This window comes from Anguilla anguilla, chromosome 8 (assembly GCF_013347855.1).
Source record: "Anguilla anguilla isolate fAngAng1 chromosome 8, fAngAng1.pri, whole genome shotgun sequence".
NCBI classification, from domain to species: domain Eukaryota; kingdom Metazoa; phylum Chordata; class Actinopteri; order Anguilliformes; family Anguillidae; genus Anguilla; species Anguilla anguilla.
The window spans coordinates 32617525-32640713 of NC_049208.1; the positions used below are offsets into that span (position 1 = coordinate 32617525).

The 23189-nt window shown below is 41.9% G+C and overlaps 4 protein-coding genes and 1 long non-coding RNA gene across 9 annotated transcripts; 3 read left to right on the top strand and 2 right to left on the bottom strand.

Annotated features, from left to right (window-relative positions):
- Nucleotides 1-60: 60 nt before the first annotated feature.
- On the bottom strand, nt 61-9331 carry sdha (succinate dehydrogenase complex, subunit A, flavoprotein (Fp)). Its single transcript, XM_035429921.1, has 15 exons — nt 9191-9331; nt 8131-8214; nt 7565-7726; nt 6697-6840; nt 5144-5308; nt 4426-4574; nt 4131-4255; nt 3598-3766; nt 3278-3473; nt 2723-2894; nt 2280-2398; nt 1879-1990; nt 1385-1515; nt 929-1042; nt 61-642 (listed from the first exon to the last, which is right to left on the bottom strand). The coding sequence occupies exons 1-15, from the start codon at nt 9248-9250 to the stop codon at nt 556-558; spliced, it is 1989 nt and encodes a 662-aa protein (XP_035285812.1). The 5' UTR covers nt 9251-9331; the 3' UTR covers nt 61-555.
- A 187-nt stretch (nt 9332-9518) lies between these two features.
- Nucleotides 9519-13048, top strand: LOC118233869 (coiled-coil domain-containing protein 127-like). Of its 3 annotated transcripts, XM_035429924.1 has the most exons (4): nt 9528-9618; nt 9863-9942; nt 10279-10405; nt 10827-13048. In XM_035429924.1, the coding sequence occupies exons 3-4, from the start codon at nt 10288-10290 to the stop codon at nt 11510-11512; spliced, it is 804 nt and encodes a 267-aa protein (XP_035285815.1). In that variant the 5' UTR covers nt 9528-9618; nt 9863-9942; nt 10279-10287; the 3' UTR covers nt 11513-13048. The 3 variants fall into 3 exon arrangements, with proteins under 3 accessions (XP_035285813.1, XP_035285814.1, XP_035285815.1); XM_035429922.1 differs by lacking the exon at nt 9863-9942 and having other exon boundaries at nt 9519-9618; XM_035429923.1 differs by having other exon boundaries at nt 9522-9942.
- A 1505-nt stretch (nt 13049-14553) lies between these two features.
- Nucleotides 14554-16308, top strand: LOC118234594 (coiled-coil domain-containing protein 127-like). Its single transcript, XM_035431239.1, has 3 exons — nt 14554-14689; nt 14922-15044; nt 15457-16308. The coding sequence occupies exons 2-3, from the start codon at nt 14927-14929 to the stop codon at nt 15900-15902; spliced, it is 564 nt and encodes a 187-aa protein (XP_035287130.1). The 5' UTR covers nt 14554-14689; nt 14922-14926; the 3' UTR covers nt 15903-16308.
- Nucleotides 16309-17123: 815 nt separating this feature from the next.
- Nucleotides 17124-18826, top strand: LOC118233217. Its single transcript, XR_004766484.1, has 3 exons — nt 17124-17251; nt 17877-17949; nt 18329-18826. It is a non-coding gene; the product is annotated as an uncharacterized LOC118233217 (long non-coding RNA).
- On the bottom strand, nt 18748-23189 carry LOC118233216 (telethonin-like). Of its 3 annotated transcripts, none has more exons than XM_035428654.1 (3): nt 22936-23189; nt 21775-21874; nt 18748-18824 (listed from the first exon to the last, which is right to left on the bottom strand). In XM_035428654.1, exons 1-3 carry the CDS (start codon nt 23049-23051, stop codon nt 18786-18788), a joined length of 255 nt encoding a protein of 84 aa, XP_035284545.1. In that variant the 5' UTR covers nt 23052-23189; the 3' UTR covers nt 18748-18785. The 3 variants fall into 3 exon arrangements, with proteins under 3 accessions (XP_035284545.1, XP_035284546.1, XP_035284544.1); XM_035428655.1 differs by lacking the exon at nt 18748-18824 and adding an exon at nt 19640-19866 and having other exon boundaries at nt 22936-23187; XM_035428653.1 differs by lacking the exon at nt 18748-18824 and having other exon boundaries at nt 21344-21874; nt 22936-23181.

Below are 23189 nucleotides of genomic sequence, written 5' to 3' on the forward strand. Positions count from 1 at the left end.
GAACAAATATAGTGTAGGCTGCCCTAATTGGGTGAGATTCTGAACTCCAAGATGTAGAGATTAGGAAAAGGAGTTAATTTCACAGACAGTACTGTGTAACTGCAGTAATTTTATTGAGCTCAAATAAATACTACAAACATGACAGGCAAGACGTACAGAACTTTGCATACATGTGATGTGATCCCCTGAATATGAAGGCCACTGAATATGAAGAACAAGCAAGAACAGTATGTTATTGGCATTGGTATCTCCGTGGTGTCCTCTCTCTCGACTAACAGTTTGTTTGTTACAGAATCATCCCATATTTAAATATTAAATATTCATTAATTTGCCTGAAAGAACTAAAGCAAATGTACTGATACCTAATATGTTCATAAACCACAATGCTTGTAGGATTCACTGAAGTCGTACAGCACAATTTATTAATGAACACCGAATGTCACATGCTGTGTCTTCAGTGCTGCACAAAGACCACAAGTTGAACCAATTTTATTGGAACAGTTAACCATTAAAAGCAGAGCCGGTTTATAAATAAGAACTGTTACAGAGAGGTGCTTAATAGGAGCGGATGGCAGGAGGGATATGCGCGCAGTCTTCCTCAGACAGCGAGTTATCGATCACGGGTCTGTACTCCAGCGTCACCTGCAGTGCGCGCACACAAACACAAATCAAGAACGTTAGCAGGGACACGGCGGGCCAGACACAGGTTGCAGAGTGCATTCTGCAGTTCGCTTCCAGCAGTCGCTTGAGGCCTAACCAATGAACGACACTCCAGTTTACTCATTGCACATATTATATATCCGGCGTTCAAAATGGCAGGTAATAAATAAGATACATTACAAATTATTATCATGTGATGGTGCAGAATGTGACAGTCATGTGCCAGTCGCTAAAGTATGTATATGGTTCAAGAGAAGCGCTCCAATACCTTGCCGGTCTTTGGATCCACGTAAGACAGCGTGTGCTTCCTCCAGTGCTCCTCGTAGGGCTTCGGCTGCTGTCCCTGCAGGGGCTTGGCGTAGTCGTACTCGTCCACGCGGTCCTTCAAGAGATGGCACACTCGTTCAGCACCACCCACCCCCAACAAAAATCTAAACTCCTAGCGTGTACAGTGGTCCAAGAATTCACTGTGAGGAAGATTAAATGAAATTAAACGAAGTCCCAGCTGCTTCTGTGCCAATTAAGTAATAAAACCAAGCTTAACGAAAGCAATAAAACATTTATTGAAAGCAGTAAACCAAGCTTATTGCTTTCTACTTCACTATAAATTCAGGAGCTGTTGTGAATTAACCAATTATGGAACTAACGCCGGCACTAATGACCTCATAAGTGTGCGACATTGGACTCTTCCCCCAACAGAGGTGTTACCCAGGCAGCCGCTCACCTTGAAGTCCTCCCTGGCGTGGGCGCCCCTGCTCTCCTTGCGGGCCTCGGCGGAGTGTATGGTCTGGACACCATTGAGCATCAGGTTCTGCAGCTCCAGGGTCTCCACCAGGTCAGTGTTCCACACAATCCCTGTGTGGCAGGAGGAAAATGGTTACCCAGAACTCTGCAAGCCACATGCTTTAGCTACTGACTGAACTGCCAACTTATGGACAATAACATACGAGTGTGTGTGGCATGGTTGCATGGCTTTGCATATCCTGTAAGGCCACTGGAAAATAAACATCCCTCCTTTCTGTAAGCCAACGGTTTCTACTGCAACCAAACGGCAAATAAACAATGTTCACCTCTGAGCTGATTCCAAGTATTACGCCACCATTTTGTAATATGTATGGACTAGATACAAATTTCTGCCACATACAGGAAGATAATTTAAAGAAATGTAACAATTTGGAGTGAATTTGACTAAAAAGAAGAGACGCAACTCAAACTGACCTCTGTCAAAGGTCTTGATGTCGTCCAGCGTCTGGTAGATGGCATCCATTTTGACGCAGCCCTCCTTGAGTACGGAGCCAGTACGGAACACGGCGGCGTGGTTCTGCATAGTCTGAGGGCAGAGGTGGGATGATGACAACAACACTCAGGGACAAGGCAGATGTGATGACATCACACATATCTGACCCTGGGCTCAGAAACCAAAGAATCATCTGTGTAATTTATTGCTGGTTATCCGATGTCTAAACTTCCACTTCAGAGTAAAATCATAATCGGCAAAAAGATGGAAGTGAACTAGCTTTCTCTCCTTTCCTTTTTCATAAATGCCCAAAACAACAGGAACTATTTTTTCAGAAAGCCTGACAGTCACTGCATTACCGTTACTGAATCTACTACAGTACCTTCTGCATGTTCAGCCTGATCTCAGAAGTCCTGGTGTTGCCATTAGCATATCTCATTTTGTCCAGGTTGGCTACAGACTCCTCTCCAGCGTTGGGCTGCAGGGGTGGCAGCTTCTCTCCTAAAGTTACAGTCACAGAGACATTTAATATCTGTCAACAATGCTGCATCCACAACATAGCTGCTCCTAACTTGCAATAACCATTACCACATTATCAACCAACCACAGTCAAAGCACAGGCGACAAAGTGCTTACCTGTCTTAAACAAAGCTTTAATATAAAACAGCCTCAGTAATCTATAATATACAGTATGATTTGTGCACAAAATATGATAATTTTAAGTGTAGCGACCTCATTCTGGGATATGACATCATAAAGATGTGCAGGGGCTGAACTGGGTCACAGAGGAGGTGTTCAGAGAGCATAATGTCCGAGTCTCTTTACCAGGTGTGCAGATTTCGGCGATGGTGAGGGCGCAGGCGCGGCCGAACACCACCAGGTCCAGCAGGGAGTTGGCGCCCAGTCGGTTGGCACCGTGGACGGATGCGCAGCCCGCCTCTCCGCAGGCGTACAGGCCGGGCACCACGTGGTCTGCGCCATCCTTGTAGGTGATCACCTGAGGGGGTGTGGGTGGAAACAGTCAGGGCACTTCAGCCTCACACATGCACATCCTTTATTGCTTCCAGGTCAAAGGTTGCTGTGGGCACTAAAACATTGTGTCAACAAAGTTACACAAAAATATCTACTTTGCCTACTATTATTGTTTCTCTTTTTCATTTACTGCTATATCATAAAGCATTTTGAGCTGCGACCAATGTATGAAGGGCACTTTTTATTATTAATAATAGTATTATAATAGTATTTTTGCATCCTCAATATTGAAATGGCTGTCATCACCTTCAGGGCAGAGAGCACTTGAACATACTGTGGAAAGAAATTACAGTAGTAACTTTTAACCAGATATGAGGGGGAAACTGTGACTCGAGTCATGTGAGCTACCTGGCCCTTGTAGTTGGTGGGGATCCCACCCATGTTGTAGTGGACGGTGGGAAGCACGGGGATGGGCTCCTTGGTGACGTCGACGCCGGCGAAGATCATGGCGGTCTCCGAGATGCCGGGCAGGCGGGTGGCCAGCTGCTGAGGGGGCAGGTGGTGCAGCTGCAGGTGCACGTGGTCCTTCTCCGGGCCGACGCCCCTATGAATGCAGCTTCGTGAGCGCACTGCTATCACAGCACTACTAATTCAGCACCATTGACCATGTCACCGTTTTAACAAGCGTGACTACGCGTTTTCAAACTTGAAATGTGTGCGGTCCGCACCTTCCCTCCCGGATCTCGATGGTCATGGAGCGGGACACCACGTCTCTGGAGGCCAGGTCCTTGGCGTTGGGGGCGTAGCGCTCCATGAAGCGCTCGCCCTCGCTGTTGATGAGGATCCCTCCCTCCCCACGGCAACCCTCTGTGATCAGACAGCCGGCTCCATAGATACCTGCCAGGATTACGTCACAGTCACGGAAGCCTTAGAGGTCAGGGGAGGGCAAATCTAGAGCTTTGTCACATTTCTAAGACCTTAAGAACGCAAGACTGTTCGATGACAGGACATTCGGCCAATCTAGACTCGTCATCAACCCCATCTAGGCTTGTCCCGAACACCGCTAGGGTCTTGGCTTTACAAATTCTACTAAGTCACGCAATGCATTAACAAATCCAGTGTGACAGTTAATGCACACATTTCGTATTGCAAATCTGGCCAAAAACCCCATAGGCTGGTGTGGTGTACTGCATTCACAGACAGCACGTTGCATACTGAGGGCACACAGACAGAGTAAGATAGCAGCAGGCACATCCCTCACCTGTGGGGTGGAACTGCACAAACTCCAGGTCCTGGCAGGGGAGCCCGGCGCGGGTCACCATGGCGTTACCGTCCCCTGTGCTGGTGTGGGCCGAGGTGCAGCTGAAATAGGTACGGCCGTAGCCCCTGCAAAACCGCGCCAAAGCGAGAACCAATCAGAAGAGAGACCCACTTCTTTTGACAAATATTTTTCATAATTTAGCTAAAAAGTAAGAGTTCCCGTATGAACTCAAGGAAGAGTTTGCTTTCTCACTAGAAAATTTTAACAGTAATCAATCACGTATGAGGACTCGTACCCTGTGGCAATGACGGTGTTCTTGGCTCTGAAGCGGTGGATGGACCCGTCCTCCATGCACAGTGCAATCACTCCCCTGCACTCGCCGTCCTCCATCAGCAGGTCCAAGGCAAAGTACTCCACAAAGTAACTGGTGTCGTATCTCAAAGACTGAGAGGAGAGCGCATCGTCTTTAAGCATGCACATGCACACAGACCAGCGTTGTGAAATTCAAACTGGAGAACTGCATATGTCCATGTAACAAAGGTGTACTCTTCTTAATCCAGAGAGTGAATCATTAATACAGAGTTACACTTCGGACCAACCTAATATACAAACAATGATACAGCTATGTGGCTGTGTGCCAAGTAAAATTACAAAAACTTCTGTTAGCTGGGGAATGTGTTTCACTTGAAACCATCTTAACAAACTTAAAAAAAATAATAATAATCTACATGCATTTTTAACCCTTTCAGTGGCACACCAAGAAAAACCCAACAGAAAAACAAATTCTTCTTTGGTTCAGGATCTTTCTTTTGGTTCTTTTTTTGTACGAGCCTCAACAAATTAGTTGAACGGTCAACTAACTGTAAAAGTATCAAGAATTTGAACGTGAGCATTAAAAAGCAGTATGTGTTCAGACGGGCAGACCGTTAAAGGGGGCGGCTTAGCCTAAAACAGCAATGCCTTTGTGTAACATCAGCTGTGTTTTAGGAAAGAGGTAACGAGGCCTCCCTTACCCGGCCGTAGAGGGTGTGCAAGAGGGAGTGGCCGGTCCTGTCGGCCACGCAGCAGCACCTGTGCGCCTGGCCGCCCTTCCCGAACTTCAGGCTCTGGCCTCCGAAGGCACGCTGGTAGATCTTCCCGTCCTCTGTGCGGCTGAACGGCATGCCGAAGTTCTCCAGCTGGAAACGCAGACCAAACGTTAGCAGGAAGCGGTACTGCACAGATGCGCACGCAGCGTCTACGTGATGGAGACAAGAGACAAGAGTAGCATTTTCACTCGTGTCATAAGGAAACATTTTTATTTAATAATGTCCCATGACCTCCGGCCTTAGACAGACATTGTGCTCCACCCTGTGGCCCTTGCCCCTGCTGTGCACTACACGAAAGTAATGTATTCAGTTTGGCTTGTGTTGGTGGGATACAATGGATAATGAATATTATGATGTTCACTGTTAATAGTAAATCAGATTCCAACCGGAATATTATAGTTCCGGACAAGTCCTAGAGCTGGTTCTGGAATTTAAGATGCAAACAAAAGCTAGCAGATTCTGCAGCTCTCCGGGACCAAGATTGAAGACCAATGTTCCAGTGATTTTCAGATTCTGATAGCTTGCCGTGCACAGTAACGTTCAGGTGTTGAAAGATGTCAACAAACGGCAGCATTTAGCCTTCACCGTGAGATGACAAAGACTGTGGGCCATTTCTATTTGCTATAGTTGATAGTGCCAGCCTTTTTAAGAGCTGACCCCCCCATGGGGCTCCAGTGTAGGGAGCCCACTGCTCCTGCAGCTGTCCCTGCAAGGGGCCCCTCCTCCTAGACGAGCACTCTAAAGTGACCCTGGGAGAGCGCTGGGGTGCTCCCATGTCTGCCCATGAAAGGAGTGTCCATTTCCAAACACAGAAACAGTACACCTTAACCGGCACTGTCAAAATGTGGTTGTGCCATTGGCAACCAACTATTTACTAACCTATTTCACATTTGTATAAGATGAAATAACATTATGTCTTATGGAAGCTGTACTTCCCCATTCTCCAAAAATAGCAACCTGGGAATTAAAAAAGTTAATGGATTTAGCTCTGGGGTGCACTGAAGAACGATAGAATATGGGTCACAGTTGGCATATTCAAACAACAACATGTCTTTGTATGTAGGACTGCTTCATTACTGTGAAAACGGAATACCATTTTATTAAAGGAAAAACAACGCATTGAACTTGGCTGTGTTTAGTACGTGTAGGCGCTGGGGTGTCCAGGAGTGATTTTTTGCTTGGTTCAAGTACAGCTATCTACCAATAGTAGTTACCAATAGTTTAACAATTAGTCTTGCCATTAGTTTACCTAAAATTGAAACTGGTTTTCAATCCAGTTTTTTCAGGAAAAACGCCAGTCACAAAACAAAATGAACCCAAAAGAAACATACCAAACACACAGGACTAAAGCTTGTACAGGGCTCTATGAAAAATGCTTGATGACATCACACACTGTCCCCAAGTTCAGTTCTCCAACATAACAAGCCAGGGGGTGGTTTTCATTTGTACAGCACAAGTAGGTCAGCAGCAGGACTTACCTCCACCACAGCTGCAGGGGCCTGCTCAGTCATGTAATGGATAGCATCCTGATCTCCCAGCCAATCAGATCCTTTCACTGTGTCATAGAAGTGCCATCTCCAGTCATCATCCTCCATGTTGCCAAGGGCCGCATTGATTCCACCCTGGACCAGTGCAAGATCCGTTATGAACATTTGGATGGAATGTTAGCCTGCGATTCGTCATAAATATCACAATTCATGAGCATAGGATTGAGCTCCTGTTGTTAAGGAGAATGGAACTAGAACACATTCTCAAGCGTTTCTTAGAAAAGTAATTCATTCTTTCCACAGGCCAATCTACTTCAATATACACAAAAGGCAAAACCCAGCTACAGTGTCTTCTTTCTCCACACCTATTGGAAGCACTGAGATCTGTAACCTTGCTCGTCTTTGGGAGAACATTCAGTGGCAATATTGTCATTTTAGTGGGGCATTTTGCCACAACAAAGAAACAAGTTTCACTTACTTTTTAATTGTTCTGCTTTTAATTAGATTGAATGGACAATTTTAACAGTTCAAAACTATAAATAATACAATTCACTAAGGAGTCAAAACAGGAATATCTACATAGCCTAAAGCCAGATATATACTGCAGGTTAGACAGCACTGAGCATAATCAGCAGGGACTTTAGACTTTTGCTGAAATTGTCATACATGCTCCTAATAGCAGTAATTTATAAACCTTTGCACTGCCCTAGCGTGACGTCAAGGCAGACACCCATTCCGTTAAACCAGTCTTAACACGAGAAACAGTGCGATCTACAATAAGCGTGTTCTTAAAGTGGCATCACACTGCTTAGTGCTGAAGTGAGGGAACGCGTGTGTGAGAGGGAAACGGGCTCGGTACCTGTGCCGCCACCGTGTGAGACCTGGTGGGAAACAGCTTGGTGACGCAGGCGGTGTTGAAGCCGGCCTCCGACAGCCCGAAGGCAGCACGCAGCCCAGCCCCCCCGGCGCCCACCACCACCGCATCAAATTCATGGTCTACCACTGGGTACTGCGTGGAGATCTGCGAGTCCATGAACACAAACACATACACATGAGCACACATGCACACACACAAACACATACACATGAGCACACATGCACACACACAAACACATACACATACACATACACACACACACACGTCTCAGGTGTCAATCTGTGGATGATGACATCACATGGATTTACACCTCGAGCATTAAGTGAACTGTTTTCGGTTTAGTCATTTATCTGTACATGACGGAATCATCTGGAACTCAAACAAACAGTGCCATTTTAGGTGCTACCGCAATTGATTTTCTTAAGATAACAGAAAAAGCATTAAGCACGTGAGACAAATCCTCATGGCTATATGCAAGTACAGACCAAGAATAACAACTGAAAACACTGCAAATATGAAAATGCCTTAAGACTATAAAATTAACTTACATCACTTGAAACCTTTGCATTGTCCCTTTTCCCATAGATGGAGAAGTGGAAATTCCTGGAGCTCCCTGTGCAAACTGCTGGAAGCTGGTGCAACAAAAGAAACCATTTTCAATGAACCTCAGGATTAAGATATCCACAGAAATGTTATTAATATGTTGTTGTATTTTTGTTTTGTTTATGTTTTTATTAGTGCGGCCTGCATGACCAGTAATTTTTTCAGAAGCACATTGTGAAGCACCAGATTTTTAGAAAGCTAACTACAATGTCAACACTGATATAATTTACAGGGAAATTATCACGTGAACCCTATAAGATGTTACCAAATAATTTCAGGAAGACAGCAAAGATCCCGTGATCAAGAGAGCAAGCCCCATTCTCATTGCATTTAGCTGTTTGTTTATTGAAGCTAAATGAGCTGCACCATTCCCATCAACACAGAGCAATGATGAATGTCAATGGCTTGATAAATTTAACCCATTGCACGCTAAACCATAACAGCATTAGGCATTGCTATGTCGCCTGAAATACATATATATCTACCATTTACCAGAAAATCACAAATACTACCAGAAAAGACTATAATTCCAAATATTTTTCTTTGAAGACACTTCAGCGCAGAGAACTTTACCTTTAGCTAACACCGAAGAAGCATGTTAGATAACATTTGTTTGGCAGTTAGCCCGCTAGCTACATGTAGGGAAGCAAGCGGGTTTGTACCTGCTGTCCTACAATGACCTTCATAAAACGTTTGATTCCACGACAAAGGCAAAAGGAATCATTACACCTAAAATATGCACTACACAAAATAAATAAAAGATGTTTCAGTTCCATGTAAGGGTAGTTTAGATAGAAAACAAAGAGCAGCTTAGCCAAATGATGGGGACTCTCCTCTGTTGCTCGAAATGGGTAAGTTGCACAACAGGCGATGGTTACAAAACAGAACCACAAAACCCCAGATTAACAGTTTAGTGTACGAATGTGGCCTAAAGTATTTAATAATTACACATTTACAAGCGTAACGTTATCTTACAGCAAAATAAGTTAATGTCAGTGGACTCACTGCTTTAGATGACAGCACCCTTTTTGTGAGGACACGAGACGCTGCACATACCGCGGCCATGTTGGACTATTTGAGCACTCAGTTAGCCTTGTGCGCAGGGAAGTGACATTCGCTGCGCTCCTCCGATAGGAATATACCACGTTTATTAAACGAGGGGACATTGGTATCGTATGTCAAAAGATAAAAATGGTAAATCATCACATATATTAATATTATGTATGCCTTATAGAGTAATACATTTTTATAGATTAATGGAATTTTTACTTTTGGCCAGTCATTCATAACATCTGCATAATAGTAATTGTAACTGAATTATCCACCTCCATCCGGTTGGACGAAATACTTCATGGAGAAGTTGTATGATGTTTATTCTCCGGCAGAAGCGAAAGTGGTGTGAATTGAATTGGGAGGCTTGTTCATTTTCCAAGGTGAGCTGAGTGAATAACTGACTTTAGATTTTAAATCGATATAGTATCGCTTAGCACATTTTTTTCACTGTATAACATAATTTTTAAGTGGGATTGGTCATGCACACTTTAGCTTAGCTACATTAGCAACGAGCTTGTACTGTATAACAGATACTACATTGATATGCAACTGTGGGCCAGAGCTGCAGCGTCAAATATATAACGTAACAGTTCGACCGACACATTTCACGTTACGTTCCTAAAGACCGACATCAAAGACAGTAAGCGGAGACAGTTGGACAGAAGCACTGCAAAACGCCAACGGAACGCAAGAAGCTTGCGACAGTAAGTTAGCTCCCTTGTGATGACATTGAATTTAGCATGTTAGATGTATATATAATCTAATGAACAGTCAGCTAAGTAAGACTCATAATTTCCTTATTGGTGAATGAAAAATGAAATCGAATTAGTTTTGGCAGGCAAGTCGGTCCACATGTTTATATACCGCCCAGTAGGTTTCTTTTAACAATTTATTTTTTTTACCTGAATGGGCCCCTTTCTCAAAAACTAGACTTTTGCCATTTGTGGTGGAGAGATACCATCACTTTGTGTTAAAATATATGGTATTTTGGTGTAAAAATATTTTGACACTCTGTCAAAAGATATGTTCTTTCTGACCAGGCATTCTCCATGAACAACTTGAATGAGCCCCCAGTATGGAACATCAGACCAAACCAGCGAGGGGATGGAGATGGGAACAAATGGAACTATGCCCTTCTTGTGCCAATGCTTGGATTGGCAGCCTTCCGTAAGCACTAGCAGTTCTTTGCAAGTGGATAGTGCACAAGTCCCATGTCTTTGTTATAACGGAAGGCATAAGTAAGAGAAACATCTTACATGTTGAGTCATGGTCTTAGGCAAGCTAAAATATTATGCTAACAGGGGCTATCAGCAATATGCTAAAATGGAATTAGATTTCTTATAAAGCTGAAGTATTTTGATAAAGTGCCTTTCTCAAAACTACAATTGATTTTTTTTTTTTTTTTTTTTACAGTTTTTGTCAAACTGATTGATTGGTTGCATGTGTTTATGCCAGAATCAAGTATTGAACACCTTTGTGGTAATAGAATAATGTGTGTTTTTGAGAGGTCAGCAGGTTACAATGCACAGACGAGTCATTACCACTTCCAATGAAAAGAAGGTTCAGTAAAATGTTTTCTGTGTCACAGGGTGGATATGGTCCAGAGAGTCCCAGAGGCAGATCCAGGAGGTGAAATCCAGGTATGACAAAGACATGGCGGCCATCTCCAAGGAGCTGGACGGCAAGTACAGGGAGACCCTGACGGAGAGCCGGCGGGCGGCGGCGCACCTGGAGCTGGAGCTGGAGAAGGAGCGGCAGCGCGTGCAGGGCTACCGCCAGGCCCTGGCCTCCCAGAGCCAGCAGCTCCTGGAGGAGCGGCGGGGGCTGCAGCAGGAGCGCCAGGCCCTGGAGGGGGAGAAGGAGCAGCTGCTGAGGTCGGGGCGCGCCGGCGCCGTCCTGCGGAGCGCGCTGGAGAGGGAGGCTGGCCAGCAGCGGGGGGCGGCGGCGCTCCTCGCGTGGTTCGAGGAGGAGCTGGTGGAGCGCCAGCACGCCTTCTGCAGCGTCCTGGTCCCGCGCGAGCGCCGCCTGGAGATGGAGAGGAACCTGCTGGTCAGGGCGGCCCGGGAGCCCCTGGCGTCCGAGCTGGGCATGGAGGCCGGCCTCCAGGACATCTTCAAAATGGACCGGCACTGCGCCGACCTGCGGAACACAGACAAGCGCAGGAACGGCAGCTTGATGTGGCTCTACCTCCGGTACTGGGAGCAGCAGGTCGAACTGCAGAAGCACAAGAGGGCGGAGGCTGCCCTGCTGGGGCCGCAGTCTGACCTGAAGTGACCTTACTAGGTTGATGGTAAAGAGGAAAGGAACAAGTCATCAGAAAAAGTGTTTTGGTTTAAGTCACGTAAATAGCAAGTTCTGGAAAACATCCATTTTAATATCCACTGTAAAACAAATTGCTGAGATCACAATGGCTGTCGCAGAACTTAAGGCTTTTGTTACTTCAGCCAGTAGGTGTCATTGCAGTGTTGCAATTTACCACGCTGCAACTGAGCCTCAGAGAAATGCTAGCCTTTACTACTCGGGCATCATAATTAGCTTGTGTGAAGATAAGGGAGTTCCAGCTCATATTGAAATCATCTTCCTTCAGGTGTCAACTTGTTGGACTGTTTATCTGAACTGTTCATTTGCATATTACAGGCACATTGTTCATCTGCACTGGATGGTTTCATTTCAATCAGTAATTTTAAGACGAGGGACAACAACATATAAAAATAAAGCTGTAATTAAGAATAAGACATGGTCGTTGATAACTTTTTGAAGGTGGTCAAAGCCAAAGGTATGTTACTTTAACATGGAGGAACAAAGCCAGTGTTCATAGTGTGTTAAATGCAGCCTGTCTTTGTATCAGTTTTTGCTTTTTGCCCCATAATTTGGAATGGCCAAGGGTAACTGTGTGTCTCATTGCAGTTGCATCCTCCAGCAATTAGGAAGAGGTGTGTGTTTGGTGCGCGTCATTCCCAGATCCTAGGCGTCCGGTTGACCAGAGGAGCCGCCATTGTGCGGTGACGGGGAGCCCCTTCCTCCACGGGCTAAAGCGCGGCAAATTGCCTAGCACCCTGCGGGACTCCTGATCGCAGTTAGCATTGCATTTTGTCACATCACAGCACTAAGTGCTAGTACGAAACACATGCTTGTCAAAAGCATTATTGAAACCATTTTATGTGCTTCTTATAAGTCTGTCCTAAAAGGCAATCTTTAAAAACAGTAGTGGACAGTCTATCCTCCTTCATTCATTTTTGAAAACTTTATTCAGATGGGGAAAGCAAAACGGGAGAGAGGATCTTTGCACGGAGGGTCCTCTGGTGGGGATCAACTCCCCACCTGTGCAGGGAAATTCATAATATGGATCGAGAGTGGGCCGCCCTACAGTCTGTGCCAAATGTTGTTTTTTTATTGAACTTTTATGACCCTGAATTCACTACAATCAAACAATCCTTGGAACAACACAGATATCTAATTGAGATGTATATTACTTTATAGTCATGTCAAATGTAGTGGCAATGAAATGATCATTTCATGATGTGATTCAAAGGTTGTGCAAAATGTGTGTGGTTGTGTGCAAAGAAAGAGATGTTGCTTCCACTGTTGCTAATTCTCACATCTCACACAGCCAGAGCGTCCGACCCAGCTATGAAACAACCTGTTTACCAGACGTGATGAGTGTGATCATAACTAACTGTCTGTATTTGTTATGTAAAACTCATTAGAGCCATTTCTTCATCAAGTATGCAAATGTGTCTTCAATGTAATACTTGTTCCAAATGGGACTGAAAATGTTGTGTGTGTGAATAAAGAAAAAATGAAATGTCATTTGTGTCCTTATGTGACTCTTGTGTATTCAGTTCAGCCTCTGTCTTGGTGAAAAAAATACCATCAAGATTGGTGGTGAAAAAAATACCACCAAGATTGTCCTATCAGAATCAACAACTCGTCTGGCCAATCTGGTTCTTATGGTCTGGCTATATCAGCTATACAAGACCTGTACTCCACAGACACAATGACCATACAGCTTACTTAGTGGACTTGCCCTTCAGAGTACAGAAAAAATATAGGGCTACAAATGCAAATTATGAGAAAGGGAAAAATATAGATGAAAAACACACGTGACATAGAAAGGTTTATTTAACGTCTCTTGCAATTCTTCAAAATATTGCACCTGTAGTGATGCAGCCAGAGCCAGCCAGAGCGTCCGACCCAGCTATGAAACAACCTGTTTACCAGACGTGATGAGTGTGATCATAACTAACTGCCTGTATTTGTTATGTAAAACTCATTAGAGCCATTTCTTCATCAGGTATGCAAATGTGTCTTCAATGTAATACTTGTTCCAAATGGGACTGAAAATGTTGTGTGTGAATAAAGAAAAAATGAAATGTCATTTCATATATATTTACTTCCAGTGATATCCATAGCAGTAAACCTCCACTGACTGCTCCACCTCATCATATCAGTGATTTTATCAAGGTAGAAGGTCAATTCAGTGAGACTGAATGCCGCACCTCAAATGGATAAACAAATGAAAATTCAATTATATACTGCAAATGGAATTTGGATTAAGTGCTTAGAGGCGGCAAAGTAGTGCAGTGGGTAGCACTGTTGCATTACAGCAAAAGGGTTCGATTCCCGGCCTGGACCTTTCTGTGTGGAGTTTTCATGTTCTTCCCGTATCCAGTTGGGTTTCCTCTGGGTACTCCGGTTTCCTCCCACAGTCCAAATGCATGCAGGTAGGCTAATTGGAGACTAAATTGGCCAGAGGTATGTGTGAGTGAATGGTGTGTGTGCCCTGTCCAGGGTGTAATCCTGCCTTTTGCCCAATGCATGCTGGGATAGGCTCCAGCACCCCTCGCCCACATCCCTGACCAGGATAAGAGGGTATAGATAATGAATGGATGGATCAAGTGCTTAGCCATTTTGCTTAAAAGCAGACATGACTTCAGTTGCCTTTATTTCTTATTTGTTTTAGATTTGTTATGTTTCAACTCCAGTTACCATAGACCACATTTCAATTATGTTTTGCATTTGTGTTATTTATTGAAAGAAATGAGGAAATGAGGAGTTCTGATGCAGTAATGTGATTAGCCTGGTATTGTGTTCACTGTGAACCTTTCCCATTTCAATCTTACAGGCTTCCATTGTGCGAAACGACTGACTATGGGTGGATTTGCTGAAAAATCTTTTTTAAACAGATATTGAAAAAGCATATAATGGGTTTACTACCAATACAACTCGCAAAGGTTCTGTGCCAAAGTAAACATAATTTCACGGAAGGTCAGAGCCGAAAGGAGTGCCACACAGAGAAACCTGTTAGTCCTGACATTCAAACTAATCAGGAAAATCACATAACAGTTTCTTTATAAAGTGTACCACCTTCTTATCATGTGTGTAGAGGACAAGATACTTCTGTTGCAAGGTCATGTGCAGCTTATAGCGTGAAGCAGATTACTTCTCAAGGTGAGTGGCTTCAATGATGATATACAAAGAAAAATGTTGAAGTCCAATTCAACTGAAATAGTATCGATTGTTTATCAACAAATTCTCTTTTGATGACAATATGCATGTACGTCTTAGCATGAAGTGTAAATGCATTTGAATTTTGCTTTAAATTCTCTAGACATGACATGCATTGATAATGTTTGGTGCAAAGATGTCAACCGTTTAAAAAGGCAAGTTATTTTCCCACCAGGCGCCATGAACAACATTAATTCCACTGGACAGAATGTCGAGCCAGACAAGAAAGGGGGTGGAGAAGGGAACAAATTGACATATGGCTTTGGACTGGTGGCTCTGCTGGGCTTGGCATTCTATAGTAAGCATTACATTAGCAGTTCTTTGCACATGGACTGTGCTAATAGCAGATATCATTTGTCATTGTTATGAAGAAGATCTTATAAGTTGCTTAATTCTGTAATGCTCAAAAGTTTGCAGATGCAAGAATAATTCAAAGCACATGAAGTAGGTGCAGACTGCACCATGCCATAATTGTGTCTTCTGCTCCCACTGTGAGATCATGAACTAAAAGGTTCTCTATAAATGTAATTATTATTATTGTTGTTGTTGTTGTTGATGATGTTGTTGTGCCACATGTGACGAGTAGAATGGCAATAACTGATTGAAAACTTAGTGATTAAGGAAAGGTGTCTTCAATTCAAGGGTCAGCTGGCTATATTGCCAGTAATTGCCATGAATAGCTACACAAAGACTCTTTTACTATGTCACAGGGTGGTGTTGGCAAAGAGACACTCAGAGGCAGAAACAGGAGGTTGAATCCAACTATAAAGAGGAGTTGAAGATTGTCTTCAAGGAGCTGGAAAAGGAGCAAAGAGAAAAGTCCAAGTTATTCCTGAACATGGTCGAAAATGATCTAATGGAAAGGCAGCATTTCTACTGCAGCCACTTTACTTCTAGAAAGCGCTGTTTTGAGATCGAGAGGAAGCTGCTCGACAGGGTGGCCAGGGAACCTCTGGCCAAAGGGCTGGACATGGAGGCCGACCTTAAGAAAATTTTTGAAAAAGATCAGCATTGTGCCAACTGGTTGAACAAGGACAAGAGTAAAAATGGCAGGATGATGTGGGAATACTTCATGTCCTGGCAGCGACAGATCTCACAGCAGCAACACAAGAAGGCAACTGCAGCTCCAGTGAAACAACAGTCTGACCTGAAGTGACCATTTAGAAGGAGAAGTGCATTTGTTTCTTCACATAACATTGAATTAGGGTATTTCTGGATCAAATATAAAACATCACTAGGCAATTGTTTATTTAGTTTCTTTTTGGTGTTTTTTGGGGGTCACTTGGGAGTATGGGAGGGGCCGGTATGAATACCAGCCCTAAACACAGAATTTGTGTGTTTTTGTTACTGTATAATGGTGTTCAATACCAAAATTCGCAAAAACAAAAAAAATAAAATAAAAATTGCTGGACAAGGTACTGGTTTCTATATGCGTTCTTTATCTAATTTTAAGTACAGCCTTTCCCATAAAAGCCTGTATTTGGAGGTCACTGGAATTGTAAAGACACACATTTGATGTACCATATCAATAAATGAATAAAGTTACAATACAGAAACACTAATTTGATACAGAATTTCAAGAAATCCACAAACATTTATTTGGGTGTTGTCCTTTTAACCAGCCATTTCCTCTCATTTAGCTGTCAATATGTTTCAAATGAATTTTAACTACTGATTACCTGGTAGTGCTGTAACAGATGAGGCAATTATAATAATGTAATTCCTTTTAACACTCAAATCGTATCAAAACTAGAATAGAACTTTGAAGCATAATCTGGATAGGGAGGTATAAAAGTTGACCTCATTTGGAAAGATTAGGATGTGGACTGCTGAAGATATTTTAAAAGGAGTCAAAAATGAAAGGGTGTTTCACTGTCAACTTTACTTTCAACTTAGCCAATATTTATTGTATGTCCAATTAGGGGAAAAAAAGGATGAGGCAAGGAATACCCTTCCCACTGAAACCATCCCTCCTGTGACCAGTTACCCTGCACTCTCACACACATCACGCTCTAATGCCAAACATGCCAAACATATCGTTTAACTTAAAGTCTGAATAAACAATAAACAAGCTATTCCTGAAACAGAACCTTTCTCTAGACTAACCTTTGGCAATGCCGATGGACATAGCAAATAAATTTGAAATAATCATACAAAATGGATCCTCTATTAATGTGGAATATCACTGCAGATCATATTAACTTCATGAAAACAGCTTCACGTGTCTCATATGTTGAAAAACCAGAAAGTCCATTCTCAAAGCAGCATCATCAAATGTCATGATACTGACAATGTGAACCGGGGATCATATACATAGTTTAATTATGAAGGGCACTGCCTATTCAAGAGTGCTGGAATGGGTGTGACATACGAACCAATGAGCTCCACTGGCAGGCTATTTATATCAAAAGCTTATTGTATGCATGCAGTCATTTGTTCCTATAGGGTGTTGGTTCAGACACACAAAAAATACTGCAGCGTGAGACAAGATCTATACAGATGAAGGTATGATGTTGATAAAGGCATTATAAGGAAATTGATAGGCACTGTAATAGTTTTTTCACTTCTGTGGTAATGGATCTTATGTGATGAGGCTTTTTGTTGACAAACTGGAGGCATGTAATGTATGATATGGCTGAAGGTAAATTTTTACAGTATCACTCTGCTAGCAGCCATATTGAATGTTATTGGAAGTCATGTTGTGAGGGTTCCACTCTCTATAAAATTAAATCATTATTTTGAATATTATATATGTATTTATATGCACTACGGGGTTGTTAATAGGGGTAATGTGTATTCCTTAAAAAGTGGGATTTTAAAAAGAGGTTAAAAGTAAATTAATAATTCCAAAATGTGTTTGCCTGTGTAGCAATCAAATATTCTGAATCTGGTAAATCAGGTGTCCTTCAGACCAAAGAACTCCTAATGTTAAACGCAACATGTTCTGTATAAATTTTGCTTTATTGCTTCAGTTTTTGGTTTTACTGATTTATGTTTATTGTATGTAATTTAATATAGGGTATATAATTGCAAAGATGGGTGTGATTATAGACAACTAATGGAACTTTCCCATGACAGTACTGCAGACTAGGAGAGAACATAAAATCTAGAAGTTTTTCCCACGATACAGATTCCAAAAGGACCTCCAGGAGAGAGCTCTACGGAGCCAGTAGAGTGCAGTGGATTATATATACCTAGTCCAGGTACTGTTGCGGGACTATGAAGGCTGTTCTTCTAAATTCATATTCAGTACTTTAATTCTGAATGTTTATTAGCTAAAATATTTCCTCTACACCTTACTCATGCTTGAACAGAAATCATTGCGAATAAACAATGAAATTTCTAACCAGGAAAAAACAATCGCTTTGTGCATCTGACATTACATGTCACGTGCTTGAAATTTTAAAGGAATTGTAGAGAATATATTGTACTTTCAATCAAATGCAAAACATTATGTTGATGTAAACTCGTACTCTGAAGTAATATTCTACATACTGACCATTGGTAGTTCAATTAGTTCAGTGAAACTCAGAAAAATGACATAGACATGCAATGATTTGAACTGAAGGCCTTTGTTTGCAGAGGTCACGAGGAACATGGAGTTGGAAGTAGACATTTTCCATATGAGAAAGGACATGGAAGAAGACAGAGAGAGGATCAAAGAGCTGGGGCAGAGGCTTGAGGAACAGAGTAAAAGGGTTGCCCAGCTGGAGCACCGAATGGCAGAGGCTGAAGACAACACATCCACAAAATTAGAGGATATAAGCAGCAGACTACAAAATCAGAAAAACCAGTCCTTGTGTCACCTTATGTAATGGAAGCACACATTCAACAATAGTTACTATAGTGAAAACCTTACAATATTCAGCTGAACCTGAACACATATATTCACTGAATATGCTATTCTGTCAAACATCTTCAGTTTCTTTTTGATGTGGTGCAGTCTGCAGGGCAGCTCCCTTTGAAGCCATACACTGTGAAGCCAACACCTCCATGTAGTTTGGGAGATGGATCCGCTGCCAGAGCATTTTCAGTAATGTCATCCCTTCTCTGCTTGTATCTCTCTACTTTCCCCCGTCTGAATAAAGTGAAAGAATAAAAAAGGAGGACAGGCTGTTTTTTAAGATGCATAAAATGATATCAAAATTGCTATCCATTCAGCTACAGCACACATGTAAACTCCTCCAGGATAAATTTCTTTCAGACGTTCCCCTAAAATAGAAGTGACTTTTACAAATTGGTATAGGCGGCCTTTGGTCACTTGGGGCAGACAACATCCAAATCAATGTGTATAGCTATCATCCTAAAGAAACTATGACTTCATACCAGCAAAAGTCAAATATGGAATTTTAGAGGCATATAATAATGTGCTTTTCTGTGTGTTTTCCCTGCAATCACTAGTAAATTAAAATCATTTTTCAGCTGAGGATGAAGTGGTACGAAGCTTAGTGGTGTTTTTGCCTTCAGATAAGGCAGAGTGGAATTCAAAAGCTAACAGCTTGAAAAGCAGTACAACAAGCCATACTGGCAAAACTGCTGGGTGATTCATCCTGACAAACAAATGGGTTGAAATGAATGGCTCCACCCCAACGTCTGGTATGGAATCCGGACTTTTCCAGTACTGACTGTGGCTTAAGTTCCAGTGCATGATTGGCTGGTGCATTGGCCAGAGATGATGGGTCTCAGTTGGCAAGATTGTCCTATCAGAATCAACAACTCGTCTGGCCAATCTGGTTCTTATGGTCTGGCTATATCAGCTACACAAGACCTGTACTCCACAGACACAATGACCATACAGCTTACTTAGTGGACTTGCCCTTCAGAGTACAGCAAAAATATAGGGCTACAAATGCAAATTATGAGAAAGGGAAAAATATAGATGAAAAACACATGTGACATAGAAAGGTTTATTTAATGTCTCTTGCAATTCTTCAAAATCTTGCACCTGTTGTGATAAATCACAGCATATCATTTTAATGAAATGCCTGAATATATATTTCCCATAAACTGAAACTAAAATTAATTAGGATCATTGTCCAAGAAGGTTGACTCAGAACACCATGGTATAGGCGGCAGTAGGGATGGGACTCACAGAGCATCAAACATCAGGGTCCTGTCAACTAAAAATAATCAAGTCACATCACATACCATCTTTAAGATAATTGATTCCACTTACAAATCCAGACATTAAGCATACATACAAGAAAAATAACTACTATTGACACAAATGTGAAGGTACTGCAACGGCTTGAACCAGATTACTTCACAAGGTAACTTAAATAATTGTGTACACAGACAAATGTCCAAATGTTAATCAACTTGTTAAGTTCATTTTTTTTATGTAAGCATAAACATCAGAGCTTAAACACCATAATACTATTGTTTTGGTGAAACGTATTTTGTAAAAGTGTCATTTCAATGTCCAGTTATGAAAGTAAATGATTAACTGGGATATCTATTCTCTGAGAACTCCCAAGGATATTTAAATATCATCTAAAGTGTATACACGTCAGTTATATATCACTTATTATGGCACTGAATTTTCAGTGTGAAAATCAAATTCAACTGTGTTACTGACTTTTAGGATACATGAAAATATGTTCTGTAAATTATATTGTGGTGCCAAAGTGCACCATACCCCCCTGCCCCCCCCCCCCCCCCCCCCAAAAAAAAATGAATCAGTCTTCATATATCTGTTTCTAAAAACATGCAGCATGCAGACAACATTAATTTGGGTGCCCCATATCATATTTCTCCTTTCCACAAAATATTTCAACATCCATCAGAACTTTTGGTCTGCACTTATGGACTGCCCTCTTGAATACAAATCACAAACTTTATGATTTGGTGTACCTATTCCAGTGGTTCCCAATCCTGTTCCTGGAGACCTACCAGGTTTTAATTTCAACCCACACCTGATTCTACTAATTACCAGCTCAAAAAGATCTCTAGCTGTTGAATGAGGAGTGCTTTATTGGAGTGACCACGGACAGGATGGTGGAGCTCCAGGAACAGGGTTGGGAACCACTGACCTACACATATAATTTAGGAACAAATTGGATGTTAACCCAAATCTTTTTCCCTGAGCAATTGTATTAGCATGAAATAATATGAATTATTCAATTCAATTTTTATCATACAATATATAATTATTTTATTTATTTCATGTAGATTTCTTTGGTTATCTTGACCAAACATTTTGGAGGGCACAGTACTGAGAAATGGCCGAAGTACAAATTATAGCATTTAAGCTTTTCACAGAAAATATTGAGCCATAATGTGTCAGCTTACATTTTTTCCTCATAGAGTAATAACTTCATAGCTGATAGTAAGTTCAGTGAATTATTTGAATGCCCACAATTTATTGTTCTATAAATCATGCTTTAAGTACAGTATCGTAAAACAATATTTCACAATAAAAAAATCGGCATGCCTTTTCATGACTCATAAAGCAGTTTCATTCAAAAATACTATTTCGTCCAAAAAATACATGCAATCCATTGTACAGAGTTATTACAATATGCTCGAACGCATTCTCTACCACTAATCTTGAAAACCTAGGTTAAAGTGTTGCACAAACTAGTTGCTATACAAAAGAACTGGGGATGCTTCATTCCATTTTTTAAACCAATAACAGGCACTAGCGCTCCAGAAAGTCAATCCACAATTGGCAATTGCATTTGTTTGATATGTTTGCCCATTCGCAGATTTCCATATTGGCGACATCACCAAGGTTTCCGCTGGATGCGAGCAGACCTGCCCAGTTGAGGGACCTGAAAAGACCCTGTGGAATTGCCCATGGGATTGATGACTTTTGGCAGACCTTTTGTAATTTGAGAGACCGCTTGTTTATCCCTACACACGCCACTGGATAGTGGCTGCTCAAACTCCATTATAGGCCTGGATTCGGCAGGGGTATATGTATGTTCAGAGCCCTTGAACGGTACTGCTTTCCTGGGCAAGAATAGGGGCATGGGGAGGACATTCTTGTAAGGCAACTGATTAGACATCTCCCCTTGTCTACCCACCCCGATTTTCTGCTCGGGGAATCTCTGCACCCGGAAGTTGGTCACCAGTTCTTGTTCATAGCTCTCTTTCTTTACGGTGTCGTGCTCCGACAGAGTAATTCTAGGAATTAAACACACATTATTATTAAAATGGTAGTCCACTTTCTGGGATTTTTTTGATGTTATTTCACTTTTAGTGTATGTTTTTGATCGGCCGACAGTTTTTGTGCATGATGAAAGATATTTTTGATATTTAGAGAGGTTTTGGAGAGCTTTACAATGGACAGTATATAAGGCTATCACAGTTTTGTAATCAAAAGCAAGAAAATGCACTTCAAGTAGCAACAAAATATGCTTGTACAGAGAATATATATTTCCAGAGGCTGTGCTTATGAACAGACTAAATTCATGGCATTTATTCACAATTACAAACATATGTATTTGTTTTATATATTGTGCTGGTACAAGCTCAGTGGTCTCAGGTTGCAGGCAGCATAAGAAATAGTTCCATCTGAAAATATTCTTAAAAATAATTTGTTTAATAATTGGGCAATATTCTTACATGCAACCTCTGAAATCCTACAGTATATTTTCTTGCTTTAACCATGAACCTCAAAAGCCCTTCTGCACACATACCACTGTAAGGCTGTCAAGTATCAAAAATATCCTTCTTCTCCCACAAAAACAGTCTGAGCCTGTAGAAAACAAATTAAAACTGAAATAATATCCAAAAACTCTATAATCTGAACTATCTCTTTCACCTCAATACAGGGAGTATAAAAATGCACCCAGAATAAGCCCTTTGGTTTTGTTTGTATTTTGCATTTACTATACAAAGTTTTGAAGCACACACAATATATTATTCAAGTGTGACAACCCACGAAACAAACTATGAAACATGACATTAGCATAAAGAAATATGCTATAGTTTATTTTAATATCGTTGAGAATAAGCTACATGCATGGATACGTGCATTTCCATTTGGCACTGGCTAAATGAGCCAAGCACAATGCCTGTATACCTGTTGCTTTATCATGCAATGTTTTCTCTGCCACTATGGTACAATATCTTAAAACCGTTATGTTAATATCAAAATCAAACGTTGGCCTTAAACTGCATTTACTACAGCTGCCCCGCGGCGCACATCAAAGGTGTGGATAGGCTACGGAATCGGCACATACTTTCCCCGCGGTCTCGTCTCGAGCCACTCCGACTCGTAATGCTCCCTGTCTCTTCTATTGTCCTCGGCCACATCGCAGTGCGCATTGACCAGATGGGTCCTGTTCGAGCAGTGCATCCTGACGGACAGAGGTTCTTTTGAGTTAGGTAAGATATTCCTGCCGCACAGAGTGGTACTTTGACTAGAGGTGTCTCTCTGTTGGAAGTCTCTGCGTGGTAATCCAACACAAGACTTTTAAGCAATGCACGTATCGCT

Coding starts and splice junctions, on each gene's coding strand:
- sdha (XM_035429921.1), bottom strand. CDS start 9,250: ATGGCCGCGGTATGTGCAGCGTCTCGTGTCCTCACAAAAAGGGTGCTG. Junction 5,309..6,696: donor CCCCTGCAGCTGTGGTGGAG/GTAAGTCCTGCT, acceptor CTGCGTTTCCAG/CTGGAGAACTTCGGCATGCC. Junction 1,516..1,878: donor CATCAAGACCTTTGACAGAG/GTCAGTTTGAGT, acceptor CCTGCCACACAG/GGATTGTGTGGAACACTGAC.
- LOC118233869 (XM_035429922.1), top strand. CDS start 9,550: ATGATGTTTATTCTCCGGCAGAAGCGAAAGTGGTGTGAATTGAATTGG. Junction 9,619..10,278: donor AGGCTTGTTCATTTTCCAAG/GTGAGCTGAGTG, acceptor CTTTCTGACCAG/GCATTCTCCATGAACAACTT. Junction 10,406..10,826: donor GCTTGGATTGGCAGCCTTCC/GTAAGCACTAGC, acceptor TCTGTGTCACAG/GGTGGATATGGTCCAGAGAG.
- LOC118233216 (XM_035428653.1), bottom strand. CDS start 23,051: ATGCACTGCTCGAACAGGACCCATCTGGTCAATGCGCACTGCGATGTG. Junction 21,875..22,935: donor GAGACGAGACCGCGGGGAAA/GTATGTGCCGAT, acceptor TTTAATTCCTAG/AATTACTCTGTCGGAGCACG.
- LOC118234594 (XM_035431239.1), top strand. CDS start 14,927: ATGAACAACATTAATTCCACTGGACAGAATGTCGAGCCAGACAAGAAA. Junction 15,045..15,456: donor GCTGGGCTTGGCATTCTATA/GTAAGCATTACA, acceptor ACTATGTCACAG/GGTGGTGTTGGCAAAGAGAC.